The sequence below is a fragment of the Malurus melanocephalus genome, unplaced genomic scaffold (assembly GCF_030028575.1).
Source record: "Malurus melanocephalus ecotype Western Australia unplaced genomic scaffold, MMel_1.1 scaffold_1239, whole genome shotgun sequence".
Classification (NCBI taxonomy): domain Eukaryota; kingdom Metazoa; phylum Chordata; class Aves; order Passeriformes; family Maluridae; genus Malurus; species Malurus melanocephalus.
The window spans coordinates 6,472-24,557 of NW_026624471.1; the positions used below are offsets into that span (position 1 = coordinate 6,472).

The window sequence follows — 18,086 nt, forward strand, 5'->3', positions numbered from 1 at the left end:
GTTCCAGCAGTGGTTCCTATTTTAATTTCAGAAATTGTCGTGGCAGATGTTGGGGCTTCGGTGGCTGCAGTGGAAGCTTCTCTTGGAGCAGTGGTAGCTGATGCTCTTGTGGTGCTTCCCTCAGTGATCCTGGAGGTGCTGGCAGTGCTAGTGGCTGGGGTGGGCACAGTTGTTGTTGGGATGATGTTGGTTGTGCCTTTTGTCTCAGGTGGAGATGTCCTTGTGGTGGTAGCAATGGCGGTCGTGCCCTCTCTGGCTGTGGCCGTGGTAGTTGGGAGAGCTGTAGAGCCAACAGTGGTTTTTATTTTACCTTCAGAGATTGTTGTGGTAGATGTTGGAGCTTCAGTCGCTGCAGTGGAGGCTTCTCTTGGAGCAGAGGTGGCGGTGGCTGTCGTGGTCCTTCCCTCGGTTATTCTGGAGGTGCTGGCAGTGCTGGTGGCTGGAGTGGGCACGGCTGTTGTTGGTTCAGTGATGGTGGTTGTTCCTTCCGTCTGTGGGGGAGAGGTGTTGGTGGTGGTTTCGATGATGGTTGTTCCCTCTCTGGCTGTGGCTGTGGTAGTGGGGACAGCTGTYGTTCCAGCAGTGGTTCCTATTTTAATTTCAGAGATTGTCGTGGCAGATGTTGGTGCCTGGGTTGCTGCAGTGAAGGTTTCWGCTACAGTTGATGTGGTTTGGTAAGCTGTTGTGGTGACTTGTGATGTCGTTGCTGCTACTGATGTTTCGGTCAGAGGAGTCGTTCTTTCTCTGTCTTCAGGTTGAGTTGTAGTTACTTCACTTTCTTGTTTTTGKGTTGTTGGTTTTACTGGTGTCTGTACTGTAAACGTTGTTGGTTCTGCAGCAGTAGTTGTGAATTCTCCTGTGGTTGTTGGCATTGTAGTTTGTATTTCTGAACATGGTATGTATCTGCAGCATAATATTCTGATTTCATAATTATAGCACTTCTTAGATTCTTGGTCCTGGTTGTTGCAAATTAATCCTCTGCTTTGACTGCACTYTATTGTTTGGTTAAGGTTGGTAATTTCTGTATCTGGGTGTTCTTTGGCTCTGCACTGAACTTCGCTTGGGTTTGTACACACACTGTATCCTTTATCCTTGAGATTTTGAAATGTTTCATAATCTCCACTCTCCTCTTTGTTTTCAGGCTGAGTGGAATCATACCATTCTGACCACTCACACACATTTTTCACACAAACAGTTGTCACTGGTGTTGCAGTTGTCATTTCTGTAATTTAAAGGAGAAAACATAAGTCTTGTCCGTTCTTATTAAAGAGAGTTCCAGGAAGACATCATTCATCTTCCATAACATTTTTTTGTGGTAAATAATTTTTTATATAATTTAGTATTTTAATTTGAATGAGCTTGCTTTGGTAGACTCRAATTTAATTTCTAAAGTAGGTTTTGACCTCTTGCCTGTATTATTATTCTAGAGGTACTTTATTTGAGTTGTAGCTAAATATAAGCAATCTGATATTCTTTGCATAGTATGTCACTACTTCAATAGTGGATCTCATAATTGCTATGGTGTAAGTAGAGGTTTATTCTCCTGGGTATTTGTGTTTATTTACACCTAACTGCGTAACCATGCAGACTTTAAAATATTTTTACAGTTAATGACTGGTCTACTTAGTTCAATATTATGACATGTAACATATTTGTAAACATAAAATATAAAATATGTACTTAACATATGTATTTTATATATAGTACATTATAATAGAGAATACACATATACTATATATGAAATACATAACCTAATAGATATTTTCTGGGTATTTTATCAGGATTTCCTTTAAAACTCTTGGCATTAGGAAAATGATCAGTAGAATAGATAAGCCTTTCTCCATATGAATGCTATTTAATAGAAGACTTAAATAGTATTATTTAGTTTTCTTGCTGCATATAATTTTGTGGATATATTTCTCACAATACTGGTCACTGTAATTAATTAACTGCAGGAATAATGTAGAACCATACTCCAAGAGTAGAAGGAAACTGTTGATTTGGATATTAAACACAACTAGGAAAGTTTCCAAAGAACAATTACAAACAGTTTAAACATTCCCTCTAACTTTCATATYATCAGTTTGTATTTATGTGCTCAGTAATTTAAGAAATGGCAGCAATTGTCTTTCATGTTTTCAGAAGCTGGTCTAGAACTCCTGGTTTTTGTTTGCAAGGAAATGAGAAAATTCTCCCGGATGCAATGATTAATAAGCTCTATTCTTTTTTCCCCTGGAAACACTATGGTGAAACGGAGAAGACTGAGTTTCTGAGAAATGCTGCTTTAATTTCTACATCCTTGACTGTGGTCTGCTCTTTCAGCTGAAGCTGCCAGGTGAATTGTTGGCACCGTAGACATCAACAGTTTAAAGTAAAATCATATACCATCAACTGATGAGAAGGTCCTCCCTGTCAGGTAATTTTTAGTCACTTACAGAGATTTTTCAGTTATTTTAAAGATTATACATGCATACCTGTAGCAGTAGTTGTAGGCTGACTTGTGGAAAATACAAATGGGGTTGTTGTAAGAATGCCACATTTAAAGATGTCTCTGCTTATTGTTCCATTGACCCCGCATGTTGCACTGAAACACCATCCAGTCCCGTCTGTGGTGTTGTAGATGAGTTCGCCATATTTATAGTTATTCCCTTCATAAATGCAGTTGCAGGCTGTAATTCAGAAGAAGTTTATTGTCAGTTCAGGCATCTGAAATATCCAATATTTTGTTTTCTAAATAATTATTTTCAGCTGTCTTACCTGTATCATCGAACTCACACTGTAAACCTTCTGAGGTGCACTCACTGAAACAGAAAGCAGAAAACCCCATATATTTTGTGAGTGTGATGTAATTTTATTAGTCCTCTTTCTGTCAGATACTGTCAGAATAAAGGCAAGGCACTTTATCTGTGTTTATTCCTAGAGTCTTCTGTTCATTATGGCTTCTATTTGGCCATTATTTTCCAAAATCTTCCTCTCTATTAAACCTGAACTTAAAAATAGAAGTGAGGTTACATATTATGCAAAGTTACAGAAGTCTTATGGAAGACTTTCCTTTTTTCCTTCCTATCATATTCCTTGCATTTGTAATGGTTTTATGCTAAATTTCAGGCTGAAAGGGAGAGTCTAAATGCTCAAACAATGCATGTATTGATAAAACCCTTGGAAGTAGGTCAGTATTAGATATCTTTACTCATGGCACAACATTTTTCTTGCCACAGGAATGTGACATAGAGGAATCCTAGTCATAAAGGACTCCTTGTTCTTGATGTATCTTTATGCTGAGAATTTGCAATACAATCAGGAACAAAATCATTAGAACATAAAAGCACATAAAAACTTCTTATTAATGTAGTAGGAAAACTGGCATTAGATTGTAAGGCATTACTTTTACACAGATAGCATAAAYTAATCCTGTCACATAACAGAACATACAATTTGCCCCTGGTGTTTTGATCTTTTTTCCTTGTACATGATGAGACTGGTATGTAAAGTCTTACCATACGTTACATTCATCCCGTTTATATATCTTTCCATCTTCATCATCATAACAGTCACAGAGACTAACACACTTCATCTGATCCTCATGGAAATATGGCTTGTCTGGTGGACAGTTAGGGTAGCAGCCTGAAGGAAGGAAGGGGGGCATGTACAGGGTAAAAAAGGTAAGAATGAGATACAGTCAGCGAAGATTTTATTTGCACAGAATGCATTTGCAGGTCTTGTTTTTAATAGTCATAATGTTTTTACTTTATGTTTTGCAATAACTRGGAAGTAATGCAGGGTCAGTACAATCAGCAGAGCACATCCACAAGAACTTAGTCCTAAAGATCTTCTTAACTCCAGTTTCCATACTCTGCCTCCATTCATGTGAATGTAACGATATTAGAGAAAATTGAATTGTGTAAATGCAGCTGATGAGGGAAATACATTCCATTAAAGATAATTGAAAATATAATAATATGTACCACTAGAAGGTACTTGCAGCTATTTTTACCTTCTAAACCTGGCAAGTCATTGAGGCACTTTCCACTTGGGTTCTTACAGGTCTTCATACARGAAGCACCACAAGGCTTATAGTGCCATTCACATTCTCCTTGTTGATTGTAGTAATCACAGAACAGTGCTAAAGAGAAAGAGAAAGTTGGGCATGTTCAGGAGAAGGAAAAAAGAGCAAATAGCTTAAGCACAAAAAATGTACACAGTGAGATTTTAGTGCACATATGTAAGATACTGYACATTTAGCTACTCTTTCAGAAGCGTTTTTGACATAAAACTTACGACAAATTGATGGGCTTCTCCAGGCTACACATACACCAACTTCACTGCATGCTTGAGCATAGGCAGCTACTGCTGTGCAAAAGCAGTCACAGTCTCCTCCACTGTCGCAGGCACAAGCRTCTGTCACACATGCTTGGTAGTATTTTGCTGGTTCAACCTGTTATTAAACAGAAATATAATACTGTGCATCCTGCCTTCTAAATTATTTCYAACCTTTGCTAGAATGATTTTCTTACATTTGTGGTATCTCAGAGAAAAGGCCTACATTGCTAATTTCTTTTTCTGTTGCAAGACACTGAATGATATGTCCAAATCCTGTATTGGCAGATACAGGACTTGTATCATGGTAGAAGGTTAGATTAATTTTCAAAAAATCACGAGGCTACTGCACAGTTCCCTGACAACATTTGTTGTGTATTTGGTGTCAAAAGGTTATGTGGATGCTTCATTCATATGTTATTATTTCATTGATCTTGTCTTCTGTACCTGGTATATGAGAATTTTTATTCAATTCAGGCTGCAAAGAAATACATAGTAATTATGAAATCATTCTTTTGTGATTATTTTTCTTTTGTAAATGTATTTTTATTTCTTACAGGTAGGGACTATAAATCTGTTGCATTGAGATAAATTCAGACTGAAGTTTTCCTGGCACAATCTGAAGTGAGACATGTTAGTAAATAAGGCATGCATGTTAAAAGTTGTGAGAACAGCACTTTCAATAACACACAAACTTAGTTTTCACACAGTAGACTTCTGCCCTGGTAATACCTGAGAGTGACAGGCAGCAAAGACGTTGCTGTTGATGATGCTGCACTGCTTCTCTGACCAGGACTTCCGATAAGGGTTGGCAGAACATGGGTCCTTGACACTGGAAGCATCAGGGCATGTAGCAGATACTTTCCAGCTGTTTCCAAATTCCAGGACATTCTCTACTACAGACTGACTCCTTGTAGTAAAGTCATTGACGCTGTTGCCATCATAATTTCCACAGAGACCACAGACCTGACCCTGCAAAACAAAGTAAATAACAATGGATGTGAGAAAACTTGAAACAAAATCTGAGACTGAAAGAATACTTGAAATTCAGGTCTTAGAATAGTGGCATTTCATTCTGTCAGTCATGAACTCTTCATACTCTGTTTCCTCAGGAACAGAATATGACCACTAAGGCTACAAGGATACTTCCCTTGACTTTTTCCTTATAATTATGAATAATAAAACCACCTTTGTCATTGTAACCTTCTGTCTTTGACGTAGATCTTTAACAAGGAAATGAGGATTCACAGCTGACAAACCTTTTCATTTAAGCCTTGTTTTATACAATAGCTGTACATATAAAAAAACAACCTTCTATAACTATTATAAACCTATAAGTATTACCAATTCAACACCTAAATTACTCATTGAGTCTTTACCATTAAGATTCCTTACAGATACAAAAAGAAATTATATTTTCTTTAAGCATCCATAAATAACACTCATTCTGAATGTACAGATCTGTACAACTGTAGTAGGCTGCAATAGATGCTTTTTCTGTGCATTCAAGGTGCATACTTTCCGTATTACTACTATTTTTATAAAATACCAGTGGATGAGGCAGCAAAAGAACCTATGGTGCTGAAACAAGTTGGAATATCTAATTCTAAATTACTTAATTTAAATACCTAATTTAAATGTCATTGTGGTATGCAGTAAGATAACAAATTCTGTATTTACTACAGTTTTTARTGCTTATATGTCATAAGCACTTCTCCATAGGATAAGGAGTATGACAATTGGAATTAATTTTCTTTATCACCTGTGTAGTTGTATGCTTGACAAGTACTTGGTAACTTATAAGAGGCTTTCACTCATAATATTCACTCATAATACACTTCTTTGTTCTTGAAGTGTGRTGATTGGTGTGTCAATGAGAACTAGAAGCAGTGGATTATTTTCAAGATCAAGTCTACTCAGTTGATTTATACATATGTATAAATCATATGTATACATATGATATACGTATGTATTTATGTAATACATACGTATTACATAAATCATTATGTAATTTTAGTAAGTCTGACAACCTTTAGCAAAGTTCAGTGTGTAATTTCAACAAAGTCAAATCCAAAATAGTTTTKCTAAATCAAATTCTGTCAGGCCAAATAGGCAGTGAAACAGAACACCAGCAGGATGATGACATGTCTTCCTGAGGTACCAGAAAAATGGAAAACAAYGTGGGATGAACTGCAGGAATGCTAGAGACATCTCTGTTTGGGGTCCTGGCAGGTTCTCAACAAGATTCACACCCAGTCAAACCTGGACTGTAAACTGCCATTTGGCTGCTATTCCTCACCTTGAAACCAGGGCTGAGCTTGATGAAGATGCTGGTTTTCTTGTCCCACATGAGGATCACACCACTTTTGGTCTCAATTACGAAATACATTCCCATGTAGCGCACTGTGTATGGTACCTCATCATTCTCTCCTCTCTTGACGACACTGACACGCTCTTCACCAAGGATCAGCTCATAGCTCTGAATCAGAGGCAAAAKGTAGTGAGAAATGAGCTCAGTAGCTGCAGCTGTGCTCTCAAATATGTTCTTTTTGCTTTTAAGAGTACTACAAATAGTTTGTATAATGAAAACAAATTATCAAAATGCAATAAATCAAAACTACGTAGTTCAAACCTCAGCTTCCTGGAAGTGTGGCAACAGATATTTCAAATGGTGTAGATCAAAAAGGTGTCTTTTTACTGTCATGGAGGAACTACATTGCATACAATGTAAGAATCTTCTGACACAATAGGCAAAATTTCTGCTAAAGACTATTTTCCTTTAGATCTTTACTAAGTGGGTGGCATAAGGTAGTGTGAGAAGCAGAAAACATAGAAAGGTAGGATGAACTACCATATTGTTCATTTGAATCTTGTGTAAACCTAATTTAATAGTTGAATTGCTTTTAAAAATATTTTCCAACTTCTTTGAAGCACTAGGAATCGAGGTTTCTCCTAAGCCTTAGCAGGTACAGAACAAAACTGGTCATTATGCAAAACCTTCTTACCTCTAAGAAGACCTTGATAGATTTTGAGCAAGTTGTCCCAGTGTTGCCACAGGGAATATTTTCAGTGACAACCCTGAAGGTTCCATTGGCTGAGCCACTTTTCCCACAGTGGTCCTGGGTAAAGAATAATATTTAGAAATACATTATTTTTACAGACACAATCAAGATTACCTCTGATTTGCTATTGCCAACCATCAGTACCTGGACTAGTGTGTATTCACAATTCCCATTGAAGCTGAACCGTTTGTCATCAAAGGTATTGTAGTGACCATCTCCATAAACAGCACAGGTGCCCAGACATTGATCTTTGGTACATTCCCACTTCCTATTCTTGCATACACTAAAAAAAAAAAGAATGTAATATTTTAATAATAAAATTACTCACTGTTTTTRTTTAGACATATCTGAACAATCAGCATTTGTTTAGCAACTCATCCCTGCTAAATGCTATATTGTTTCTGGAGTTAAAATAGTCTTTTACATTTTCCATGTGGAGAATTAAAGTGAAGTTCTTTGAATACCTTAACTTTGTGAAGTGAAGTTCTTTGAATACCTTAACTGCAAAACAAGATACTCAATGAACTCTGTAGTACTAAAGGTTTCCTCCCACTCTGTGCTTTGGCCATCTGATATAGATCAGAAGGCAACCTGCTCATACTGTATAACCCAAAACTAAAAGATCCATCATCTGATTTAAATGTSAAATCTGAATCTTTCCTCACTGCAGTATTATTTTAAGGTCTTCAGAAAGGCAAATGATGCTACCAGGAATGCTACTTCTGCAGATATATTTACCAGGTGTTACAGTCAACGTTGATCTTTTCCCCAGGCTGATACATGGCTTCATTGTGAATACATGGACATTCCTCTTCAGGAATACAACCACCGTTCCCATCCAATACAAGCCCATCTGGGCACACGCAGCCAGATGTACATTGTGAGCTATACTGCAAAAGACAAGAGAAAAACATTTTAGGGTGAAATGATCACAGGAGAAAAAGGAAGATTAAATTCTCATAAAAGGTGCCTTTTATCGTCATAGGAGAGAACTATGAAGTAATTAAAGGATAATGGAACAAAGAAGAAGTTATTAGCCATAGATTTGACAGAATATAAATCTGTTAAAGATAAATGTTTTATGTATACCAATCCTGATTTTCTGCTGGAACCTGTGAAATTTAAAAAACACATTGGATCTTACAATTCATAGTGGGAGATTTGTGATTGAATGGACTTTTAAAGACAAGTAATATTTTTTTTTCAGTTTAGCTGAGTTACATTGAAATCTATTTATCTCATATGGTACTTATTCATGAAATAGCATGAAATAGCTACCAAGAACTTAAGTGGAGTAACATAATTAGATGCGCGAGAAGTTCATAACTGCAGCATGGTATGAGAAAGGATTACTYGTCCTAGCCAATCTTCAGCCAGCAATTTTCTCCTACAGAAGTCAAACATGGTAGAGCCCTAGATTTTTCACTACTGTTACCTGCAGTATCTGAAGAGAGGTAGACAGTAATCTTAAGAATTAATTTGGATATTACTTCATTTTGATCCAAAGATCCCATTGGTGATGCTTCATAACATGGTTTTAGGCTCTTGCTACAAGAATAATGTATCAGTATTGTAGATTTGGAATATATCAGAGAGATCAATTACTTCAGCACAGACAAAACCTGGAAGCACCATTTCGTTCAGCCATGACATACTTACACACTGCATATCCAGAGTCTGGCAACTCTTTTGACATTCTGCTCCTGTTGTTCCTGCTGTGATGTTTTTACAGTCGAAGTAGACCATGGGAGATTCACAGACTAGAGGAAGGAAAGAAGTGGCACAGGATTTATTCCACAGCTGTAGCCATTAAAACCACCTACAAATTCTTTGGAAATTCCCTATTTCAGTTGGTAGAGATTGTTGTTCCTGTTCAATCTGCTGATWAGATTCACTTCGGAGCACTGAATGTCCAGAAAAAAACAGCCCCCACAGTATTTCTGAAAAAAAGTCTTCATATAAAAAGAGGTTTTATGATTAATCTAGTTTCACTCCTGTCTTTTATGATAACTGTAGAACTATGACTAAGTGAGAAATCCATCTGTTAAAAATACATTAAGAAGAATGAATTCTATGAACTATTCTGTGCAAGACCAGGCAAAGAGAAAAAAAAATAAGCAGAAGATAATTTTTACCTGGAGTTGGATTTGGTGCTCCAATGCAATTCAGTCTTCCCTGGACACAAGTGCTATGAGAGAGGGGAAAACAATCAATTTTTTCCTCTCCTCTCAAACCATATATTGAGATTGAGAGCTACTTATCCCTTGTCAATTTTCAGAATTTTTAAAGAAATTCCAAAAGGCTGTTTTACAGTCTCAGGAAAGAATTTCTCTCAATACCTCTACACATGCTGCTTTCCTTTATTGCTTAGCAGGATATGATATCCTTTATTGCTTAGCAGGAAAATTCATAGGTTGTAATGCATATATGCCACTACTTCTTAATTACATTCTCATAAGATCTCTCCTTGCTGRTGTTGTCATAACTTCATAYTTGAAAGAGTATGGAATTATATAAAAAATGCACCTAARTATTATTGCTCTATCGATCTAGAAATATTAGAGAATCACAGAAACCTTTAGGTTGGAWAAGTCCAACCATTAGCCCAGCACTGCCAATTCCACCACTAAGCTATGTCTCTAAGTGCCACACCTGCATGGCTTTTAAATACTTGCTGGGATGGTGATACAACTACTTCCAACCTGTTCCAGTGCTTGACAACCATTTCAGTATAGAAATGTTTCTTAACATCCAATCTAAACCTCCCCTGGTGCAACTTGAGCCATTTCCTCTCATMCTTTCACTGCTTACTTGGGAGGAGAGGCTGACCCACACCTCATTGAATACTCCTTTCAGGCAGTTTTAGTGAGTGCAAAGGTCTCCATTGAGCCTCCTTTTGTCCAGGTTAAACAACTTCAGCTCCCTCAGCTGCTCCTCATCAGACTCGTGCTCCAGACCAACTCTGTTGCCCTTCTCTGGATGTGCTCTAGCACCAAAATGTCTTTCTCGTAGTGATGGGCCCAAAACTGAGCACAGGATTCAAGGTGCAGACTCACCAGGGCTGAGTACAGGGGGACAATCACTTCCCCAATGTCCAAGGCTTTACTTAAATCCATGTAGACATATCCACAGCCTTTCCCTCACCCCCTAAGTGGATCACCTTGTCATAGAAGGAGATCAGGTTGGYCAAGCAGCAGCTGCCTCTCACAAACCCATCCTGGCTGGGCCTTAACCCATGTTTACCCTGTACATGCCACAGGATGGCACTAAAGATGATCTGCTTCATGCCCTTCCCGGGCACCACATCAGGCTGACAAGCCTGTAGTTCAGCAGATCCTTCTGGCTGGTATTGTAAATGGGCATCATCAGGTCACAAACCATTTCACTTTTCTTTGTAGTGCTTTCATTCTGCTCTCTGTCCCCATATTGCAGCTCAGGGGAATGTGTACCATTCATAAAAGTTGAAAATAAAGTGAAAAAAAAGTTGAAGAAACTAAAGAGGGAGCATCCTGAATTTCAGGAGTCAGGATGAAGCCAGCTTGCACTAGCAGATTTTAATGAGAAAATACACATGCTATTGTTTGCATGTTTTAAAATAGATTCACTTACCATACACGCCCATTTTCRTGGACAACTTCTCCAAATGGTATGGGAGATCCTCTGTAGTAGCAGGGGCATTCATTAGCAGGCACACATTTGCCACTCTCATCCATGTAGGTTCCATTTACGCAGGTGCAGCCATCAACTGGGACAAACTTAATGTTGCATGTGACATCAGGCTCACTCAGAGACCGGCAGGTGGGTTGGCAGGAAGAGATGGTATAGCTGTAGCTTAGGGATTTGGGACATGAGGTGGTGTATTTTGCTTGGGTGAGGAAAATAAAATAGATTATTAATTCCAGATGGTAAATTACCATGTGAAAAAATAGGCAGTMAAAATAACATATAAACAATGCTAGTGCTGTTATCTTAATACATYACATTATGTCTGCAATAACTTGTGATACTTGTAAAGCTGCAGTGAAACTCGAAGTTGCATAGAACAGGTAGAGGCATTTTTGTAACAACAGTCCCTTTCCTAATTAAGCCACGTCTCCCATCTATTCATATTCACTCTCAATAGCAATGGATTGATTCTAAGGGGACAGCAGAGAATTACTTCCAGGAGCGCACTTAACAAAATTCCTTCCTTATCACTTACTGATTTGTCTAGAAATGAGTAAAAAATAATCTCTGATCAGCAATTTTTATTGATGTGTGTTTTTAGTAAATGGGATAGTGGAGAGTACTTACAGCAGACATCGGTCCTCCATCCCTGCAGTTGGATTCCTTTTTCAGCACAAGCTCTCACGTAGGAAGACAGGGCTGCACACAGACAGTCCTCACTATTTTCACAGTTACATGTGTCAAACATGCAGTTCTAAGAATGGAGAGAAAAATAAGGTCTTAGCACTGGTTATGAATCCCTAAAAAAACAATGAACATTATCTTTCTGATCTTATTCCTTAATCCTTCATCAGATATGCTCACTCTTAGACAACTAACACAGCTGTATCAGTTTCTAGCCTTTGTCTAAGGTCCCTGGCAGGGGAAAATGCAGGTAATGTTAGTTCAGTCGGTGTCTGCAGTTTTAATTAGGAAATGGTGGTTCTAAAGTCTGCTATATATTTCACAACTTGGTCCTCTGAAACCRTATTACTGGATATGCTGCACAACAGCATCCGAAGCTCTATTCACAAGGTGCAGTCCAGACACAGCATTCCACCAGTGCTGATACCTGGATGACTCCTACTGAGGAGAATGATTTGCAACACATTTGTAACAGAAGGATGGTAATTATGTAATGGGCTTTCTGTTCCAAGTGGTTATTAATGAGATGCCAGGCTGATAATGTGACAAGCATTTGACATGCCTCTACATACACTATCTGCCAAATGTGTAAAACCATCCGGGAGTAAATAGCTGCCTTTTCATCTGCAAACAAGTCATGAGCTTGAAGCCAAGACTGACAATTGAAGTAATGTTTCAACACAAAGAGAAACACATGTTGAAAGAAGGAAGTACTGCAGYACAGCAAGGAGGATATAGGCATTGTGAAAGACATGTCTGGAACAATTCCTATTTCTATTGTTTCTAAAAGGAAAAACAGTCTGACAAAGTACCGTGTGGTAAACAGCGGGATTCACTGCGTAATGACAAGCAGCAAAAGGTCCTGTGCTGTCAGTGAGCAGTCCACACCAATGCTGAGCGTATTTTTCTGTGAAAAGAAGTAACAATACAAATGCACATTACTCTTTGTATTTCATCAGTCACAAACCCATGCTGCCCTGGCCTATGAAGACAGCTCTGACATTCCATTAAATCTTTTCTTCTGCTGCCTTTTTTTTTTTTTTCCTTTCACTCAGCTTGCAGGTTAAGATTCCTAAAATCAAAGAAGAGTTCTTGCTGAAGCAGATGAATAAAAGGTTTCCARAGATGCTCCTGTGATCAACTTCTCTGACACCAAGTTGTCAGGTTGGACACTACTTTATTTTCAGTGGCCTTGCAGTTTGCTCCACTTGTGCTTCTGTCACTCTCCTTGTTACTTATCCTCAGTGCTTCCATTTTGAATATTTGTTTCTGAATTCAGATGCATGTTTTTACCAAATATGTAAGTCTATTTTTACCTTTGCTTTCCAAGAGATGGTTTTTATCTAACCAATAAAATATCTTTCAGTTTTGGAAGCAGTGATGCAATTATCAAAATGCAGAGATCTATAGAAAAAGGAAAAAAAAAAAAACCAAAACAAACCAGAAAAATTCTAAGAAGAACTCACCATTATCAATGCTGAGTGCGCAAGGATTTTCAAAACTCTGCTGGACATTAGGGCATGAAGCCTGAGTTTTCCATGTGTTAGCAAATGCTGATGCTGTCCCTTCAATTATTCCACTTATGACCTTGAAATCATCAGTTTGGATGTTATTGAAATTTCCACAGAGACCTGTTGAAAAGCAGTGAAAAGTTTRTACTGCTCATACTGCAAAAAAGGACATGAATCAAGGTGTCCTTCCATTTCATTCACTCACCACAAGTCTGGTCTTTGAAAGAAGCCTCCAGGCGSACAGACACTTGCATCATGGGTGTGAACTGCACTTCAACCTGCATGCCAAAGCTTGTTTCCATGATCATGAAGAAYGATGAAGGTCTGAACATGGTGACATTAGCTACACATGAGAAACAAAATGGTCACTTTCTGAATGAGGTCAAATGCTAGAAATATGATACTGTTCTTTTTGAATTTTTATCTAATTTTGAATATCTGTCAAAATTCACAGTTCAAAATTTGTTTGTGACTACCAATTATTAACTTCATTTACCACCTCAACATAAGCAGTTAGACATTACTTCTTTGAAGAGAATAAGTAGGGAAAACTGTGTGGCACTGAGAGTTAAAAAGAATGCTTCTAGTTTTGTTTCTATGCTTGTACAGATTGGAGCCTTCACTGCTGGAGAGGGAAAATGAGCAGATATCAAAGATATTGCATGGAATCATTAGTTATTGAGACAGAGAACAAAAATCAAATTTCTTTCTAAGCAAGTGTGAGCACAGGGGTAGTAGTTAACAAAAAAAAAAGTAGAAGAGGTAAACAGATGTCTTCTGCCTTCCGTTTTGTGCAGTGAGAAGGAAGTAAATCTGAGAGTAATCAAATCAGGAGACTATAAATGYTGTTTGCTACTGTTTGAACTCTTGCCTGTGCTTGTCCTGTCATTTCTTTGTGTCACCAAACATCCTACTTTACTTCAAAAGCACTCATTTGATTCACTGTCAGAGAAAATAACTACCTGCTGACATGGGCAGCTGGGTRTAGATGGAGTTCACAAACACACCACCATCAGGTTTGACCTCSACGATCTGATAAGAAAGCGGAACAAAGGCATTTCAGTGAATCACAGCATGGTTTGGGTTGGGAGGAACTTTTAAAAGTCATSCAGTTCCAACCTCCCTGACATGAGCAGGGACATCTTTCACTAGACCTGGTTGCTCAGATCCCCAYCCTGACCTTGAACACTTCCAGGAATGGGGCTTCCACAGCTTCTCTGGGCAATGTATTCCAGTRCCTCACCACCCTCACAGKAAGGAATTTCTTCCTTATATTTAATCTAAACCTGCCCTCTTTCAGTTTGAAGCCATTCCCCATTGTCCTATCACTTTGTGTTCTAGTAAAAAGTCCCTCTCCATCTTTCTTGCAGGCCCATTTTAGGGACTGAAAGGCTTCTCTAAGGTCTCTCCAGAGCCTTCTCATCTCCAGGCTGAAAATCCCCAACTATCTCAGTCTTTCCTTTCACAAGAAATGTGCTCCAGCTTTCTGGTCATCTTTGTGGCCCTCTGGAGCTGTTCTCACAGGACCATGTTCTTCTTATGCTGGGGACCCCAGAGCTGGATGCAGCACTCCAGGCGGGGTCTTCCCAGAGCCTGGTGGCCACACTGCTTTGGATGTAGCCCAGGTTGGCTTTCTGGGCAGCCAACCATGTGTGAAGAATAACTACAGTCCAAAGAGTAATAATGAGGAGGGCTACAGTGATTTTAAGTAAACAGATATTAAATAAAAATTTCACCTCTTCCTTATTTCTACTTTGTACACTTTACTAATTTTCCCTGCCACTAAAGAATTACTTTTAAAGGGACTTTCTTGGCTTTTTAGGGGATTAAATCATTTTATTTTCTTTGAACACATCTTAGTGATTAATTGCATCCCTAACTGTTGTAATTATAGTTACTAACCTTGAAGCTCATGGTTTTTTTTCCATCTAATTGGCAGAGAAAATAGGTTTTTTCTGCTTTGTGAGTACAATGCATTTCTTAATGAAATTCCACAAAGCCAAATTTATGGCTGATCTGATTTTCATAAAAAAATCCATTTCTTTTCACTTGATTAACAATATCAGGTACTCATCACATATGCTGAACACCTGAYGAAGAAACGCAGTTCCCTGATTGATTAAGCCCTACTTTTTTTTTCTCCCTGTATTTTTAATATGTTTATTTTGCGTTCTTACCGTCTGTCCTTTATTCATGTTGAGGGTCACTGACTTTAAGCAGGTCTCAGTGTCAGTTAGGCCACACTTGCGGAGTTCTACCAGGATGGTAAATTTTTCATCTTTACAGTCCTGAAAAAAGAAAGTCAAGTTATTTCATAGAAGACTAATTGCAGAAGCTTTCCCTATAAAATTTTCTCTCAACTCTGATAAAGTTTTTTGGTTTTTTTTTTTTTTCTGGAGGAGATACAAGCTCCTGCAAATTCCTGGCTTTCTTTGGCTGAAGATTCAATTTTGTCCTGTTGTAATGATTAGGAGCAAGAAAACTAGAATCTGCATTTTACTGATTATATCCATATGGATATCAAGATAAGGTCCACATTCATATTTGGTGGTTTTATTCATGCCAGCCTCTAATCTTGATTGAATACTACTGTAACTCATTCTGTAGCTGGCATAAATTCTGACAAAAATTTCCAATAAAATCTGTTTCAGGCAAAYGGTAACATTACTGAATTGTGCAGATGCAGAAAAAGGAAGAAAAAGGGCAAGCACATAAAAGTTCAAAACATTTCACTTACATATCTGTAATTAAATATTTTTAATTATAATTAATTTCCAATTTTTCTATTTCTTGTGAGTTATTTTTAAATGCTTAAAATGTTTAAAACCCAAGTGAAATGTATCAGTTAACTTGAAGTGATTTTCTGTATTTTAGCTTCACAAAAATGAAAAAAAAGTTTTATAATTTTTTCTTTTAGGAGCTGTTAGTGTAACTTTTAGAGTTTTACCACTGAGCCAAATACCATACAGTAGAGTAGCATGGCAAAAATTGCACAGCTCAGTAAGAAAGTGGATTAATCATATTGAAAATGTAACTAAACCAATCCTTAAAAAAGACAATGCTCTTCAGTTACTCTYTCACAGAACTGGACATTTTCTAGTGAGCACCACATGTAACAGATTGCATGACATCCTAATAATTAACTGATGATTGTCATTGGAATRGCAGTGTAGCAAATATTTGGCTATGGGGAAGGGAATTTAATGTCTGCATGTGAGAAGTGGTAGGTTTCTGAAGTGTTGATTGAAATCRTATTTTCTTTCTATAAATGTATGAGGCTTTATGACTTTGAAGAATCTTCTGAGTCCCACCTTAGAGAGGACATAATTGCAGTCTCCATGGTGATCATAATGCCTCTTRTCATATGTGGAAATATGGGAACCTCCCACTACAGAACATGTTCCTGGGCATGACTTGTCTTGGCAGCTCCACTGGCCTCCATTACAGGTACTGGAAGAATAAAGCAAGGTGAAATCAGTGACAGTGGTCCAGAATAAGAGGCTRTACAGTGATCTGACAGTGGTTTGTACAGTGGTTTGACACACAGTGAATCCAAGTTTAAGACTTTCCAAAACATTGTCAACTTGTGATGCAGCACATTGAAAGCAGTGACTGATTAAAATTCACCTTGCTTATTTAATTGTTTTCCTGCTTTGGACAGGTGAACTCTCTAAAACAGGTTTTGGATAAATTGTTTTTTTTCAGCTAACATAAAGCACAATGACAAGTTTAAATATCTTCTGGGTTTTTTTTTTTTTTTCTTTTTAATACAAATGTATCATAAATTAATAAACAAGAAAAGGTAATGCCTCATCTACTCCTGATGTAGACTGTATCTCTTTTCAAAGCTGATATGGTGGAGCAAAGGAATAGGATTAACAGTTGTGAAATCGAGCTTGTATTGTGTCATCCCTTGCTTTCTCCAGAGAAAATAAATATTTGCAAATACATTAATGACTACAACTTCATTCCCCTTAGAGAATTCCAAACGTTTGAACAAAATAAACAAAGAGGAAGCATTTTAATTGATTGGTGAGAAATCTAAACATTGTAAATCCTTGCTTTGATCACCATGAGATAGAGTGCAAAGCTAGTCATGGCTGTTGCTAGAAAAAACAAATAATGTCCTTTAGGGGTGCTTGGAACTGTAGCGATCAGTTAAATACACATATCAATTACCAGTGATGCAATTGCTTATAATAAACTATTAAACCCATTAAATRTATGAGAGGAAACAGTGAGTTAGAAAAGTAACAAAGGTTACCAGGTCTGGCATGGYTCTGAAAAAGAAGTTCCTGTAGCGTAGGTTTTGCCATTGTAAATACAGGAGCACTGCTGCTGGGGAATGCAGCCAGAATTGTTGATGTCATCAAATACAGTCCCTAGATTAAAAAAAAAAAAAAAAAAAAAGAGAAAAGCTTGATCAATTAAAGAGGCATTTTTTCCTACACACCATTTTGTKTGTTACAAATCCTACATATCATCTTTCTGAGAGATCTGCTGTTGTTGCTAGTGGACATACCAATGCTGAGGACAGCAGGACTATGCCACTTTGCTGAGTGRAGGATTCAACCTTTGTATTCTTAAATTCCACCTGCTCTGAAAGAGGARGTTGTTGTAGCACAGGTGGCTGCTTGGAAGATTGGTCTTGATCTGTTTGCTGTACTTTTTTCCTGCTTTCTGAATATTGGCAATTAATTGAGATCTCTTTTCTCAGCTGACACATGACAAATGCTCGTGAAAAATGCAACTGTATGAGATTTAAACCCCATGGAACCTCTTGTTCTTTGAGATCAGAGATGTGAGTACTTAAGAACATACCTGGGGGGCAGAAACAGCCATCAAT

General features: G+C 37.8%; 1 protein-coding gene across 1 annotated transcript; it reads right to left on the reverse strand.

Annotated features, from left to right (window-relative positions):
- Positions 1 to 2: 2 nt before the first annotated feature.
- LOC130586645 (mucin-5AC-like) lies at positions 3 to 17,338 on the reverse strand (the record flags this gene model as incomplete). Its single annotated transcript, XM_057387520.1, has 21 exons — positions 17,312 to 17,338; positions 15,418 to 15,528; positions 14,203 to 14,272; positions 13,446 to 13,583; positions 13,196 to 13,360; positions 12,542 to 12,636; positions 11,673 to 11,799; positions 10,989 to 11,244; positions 9,515 to 9,567; positions 9,039 to 9,139; positions 8,118 to 8,269; positions 7,524 to 7,662; positions 7,323 to 7,436; positions 6,617 to 6,796; positions 5,050 to 5,289; positions 4,279 to 4,435; positions 3,995 to 4,123; positions 3,498 to 3,624; positions 2,758 to 2,801; positions 2,475 to 2,669; positions 3 to 1,222 (listed from the first exon to the last, which is right to left on the reverse strand). Coding segments are annotated over exons 1-21 (3,840 nt in total), but the record flags the coding sequence as incomplete, so codon positions are not given.
- Positions 17,339 to 18,086: the final 748 nt, after the last annotated feature.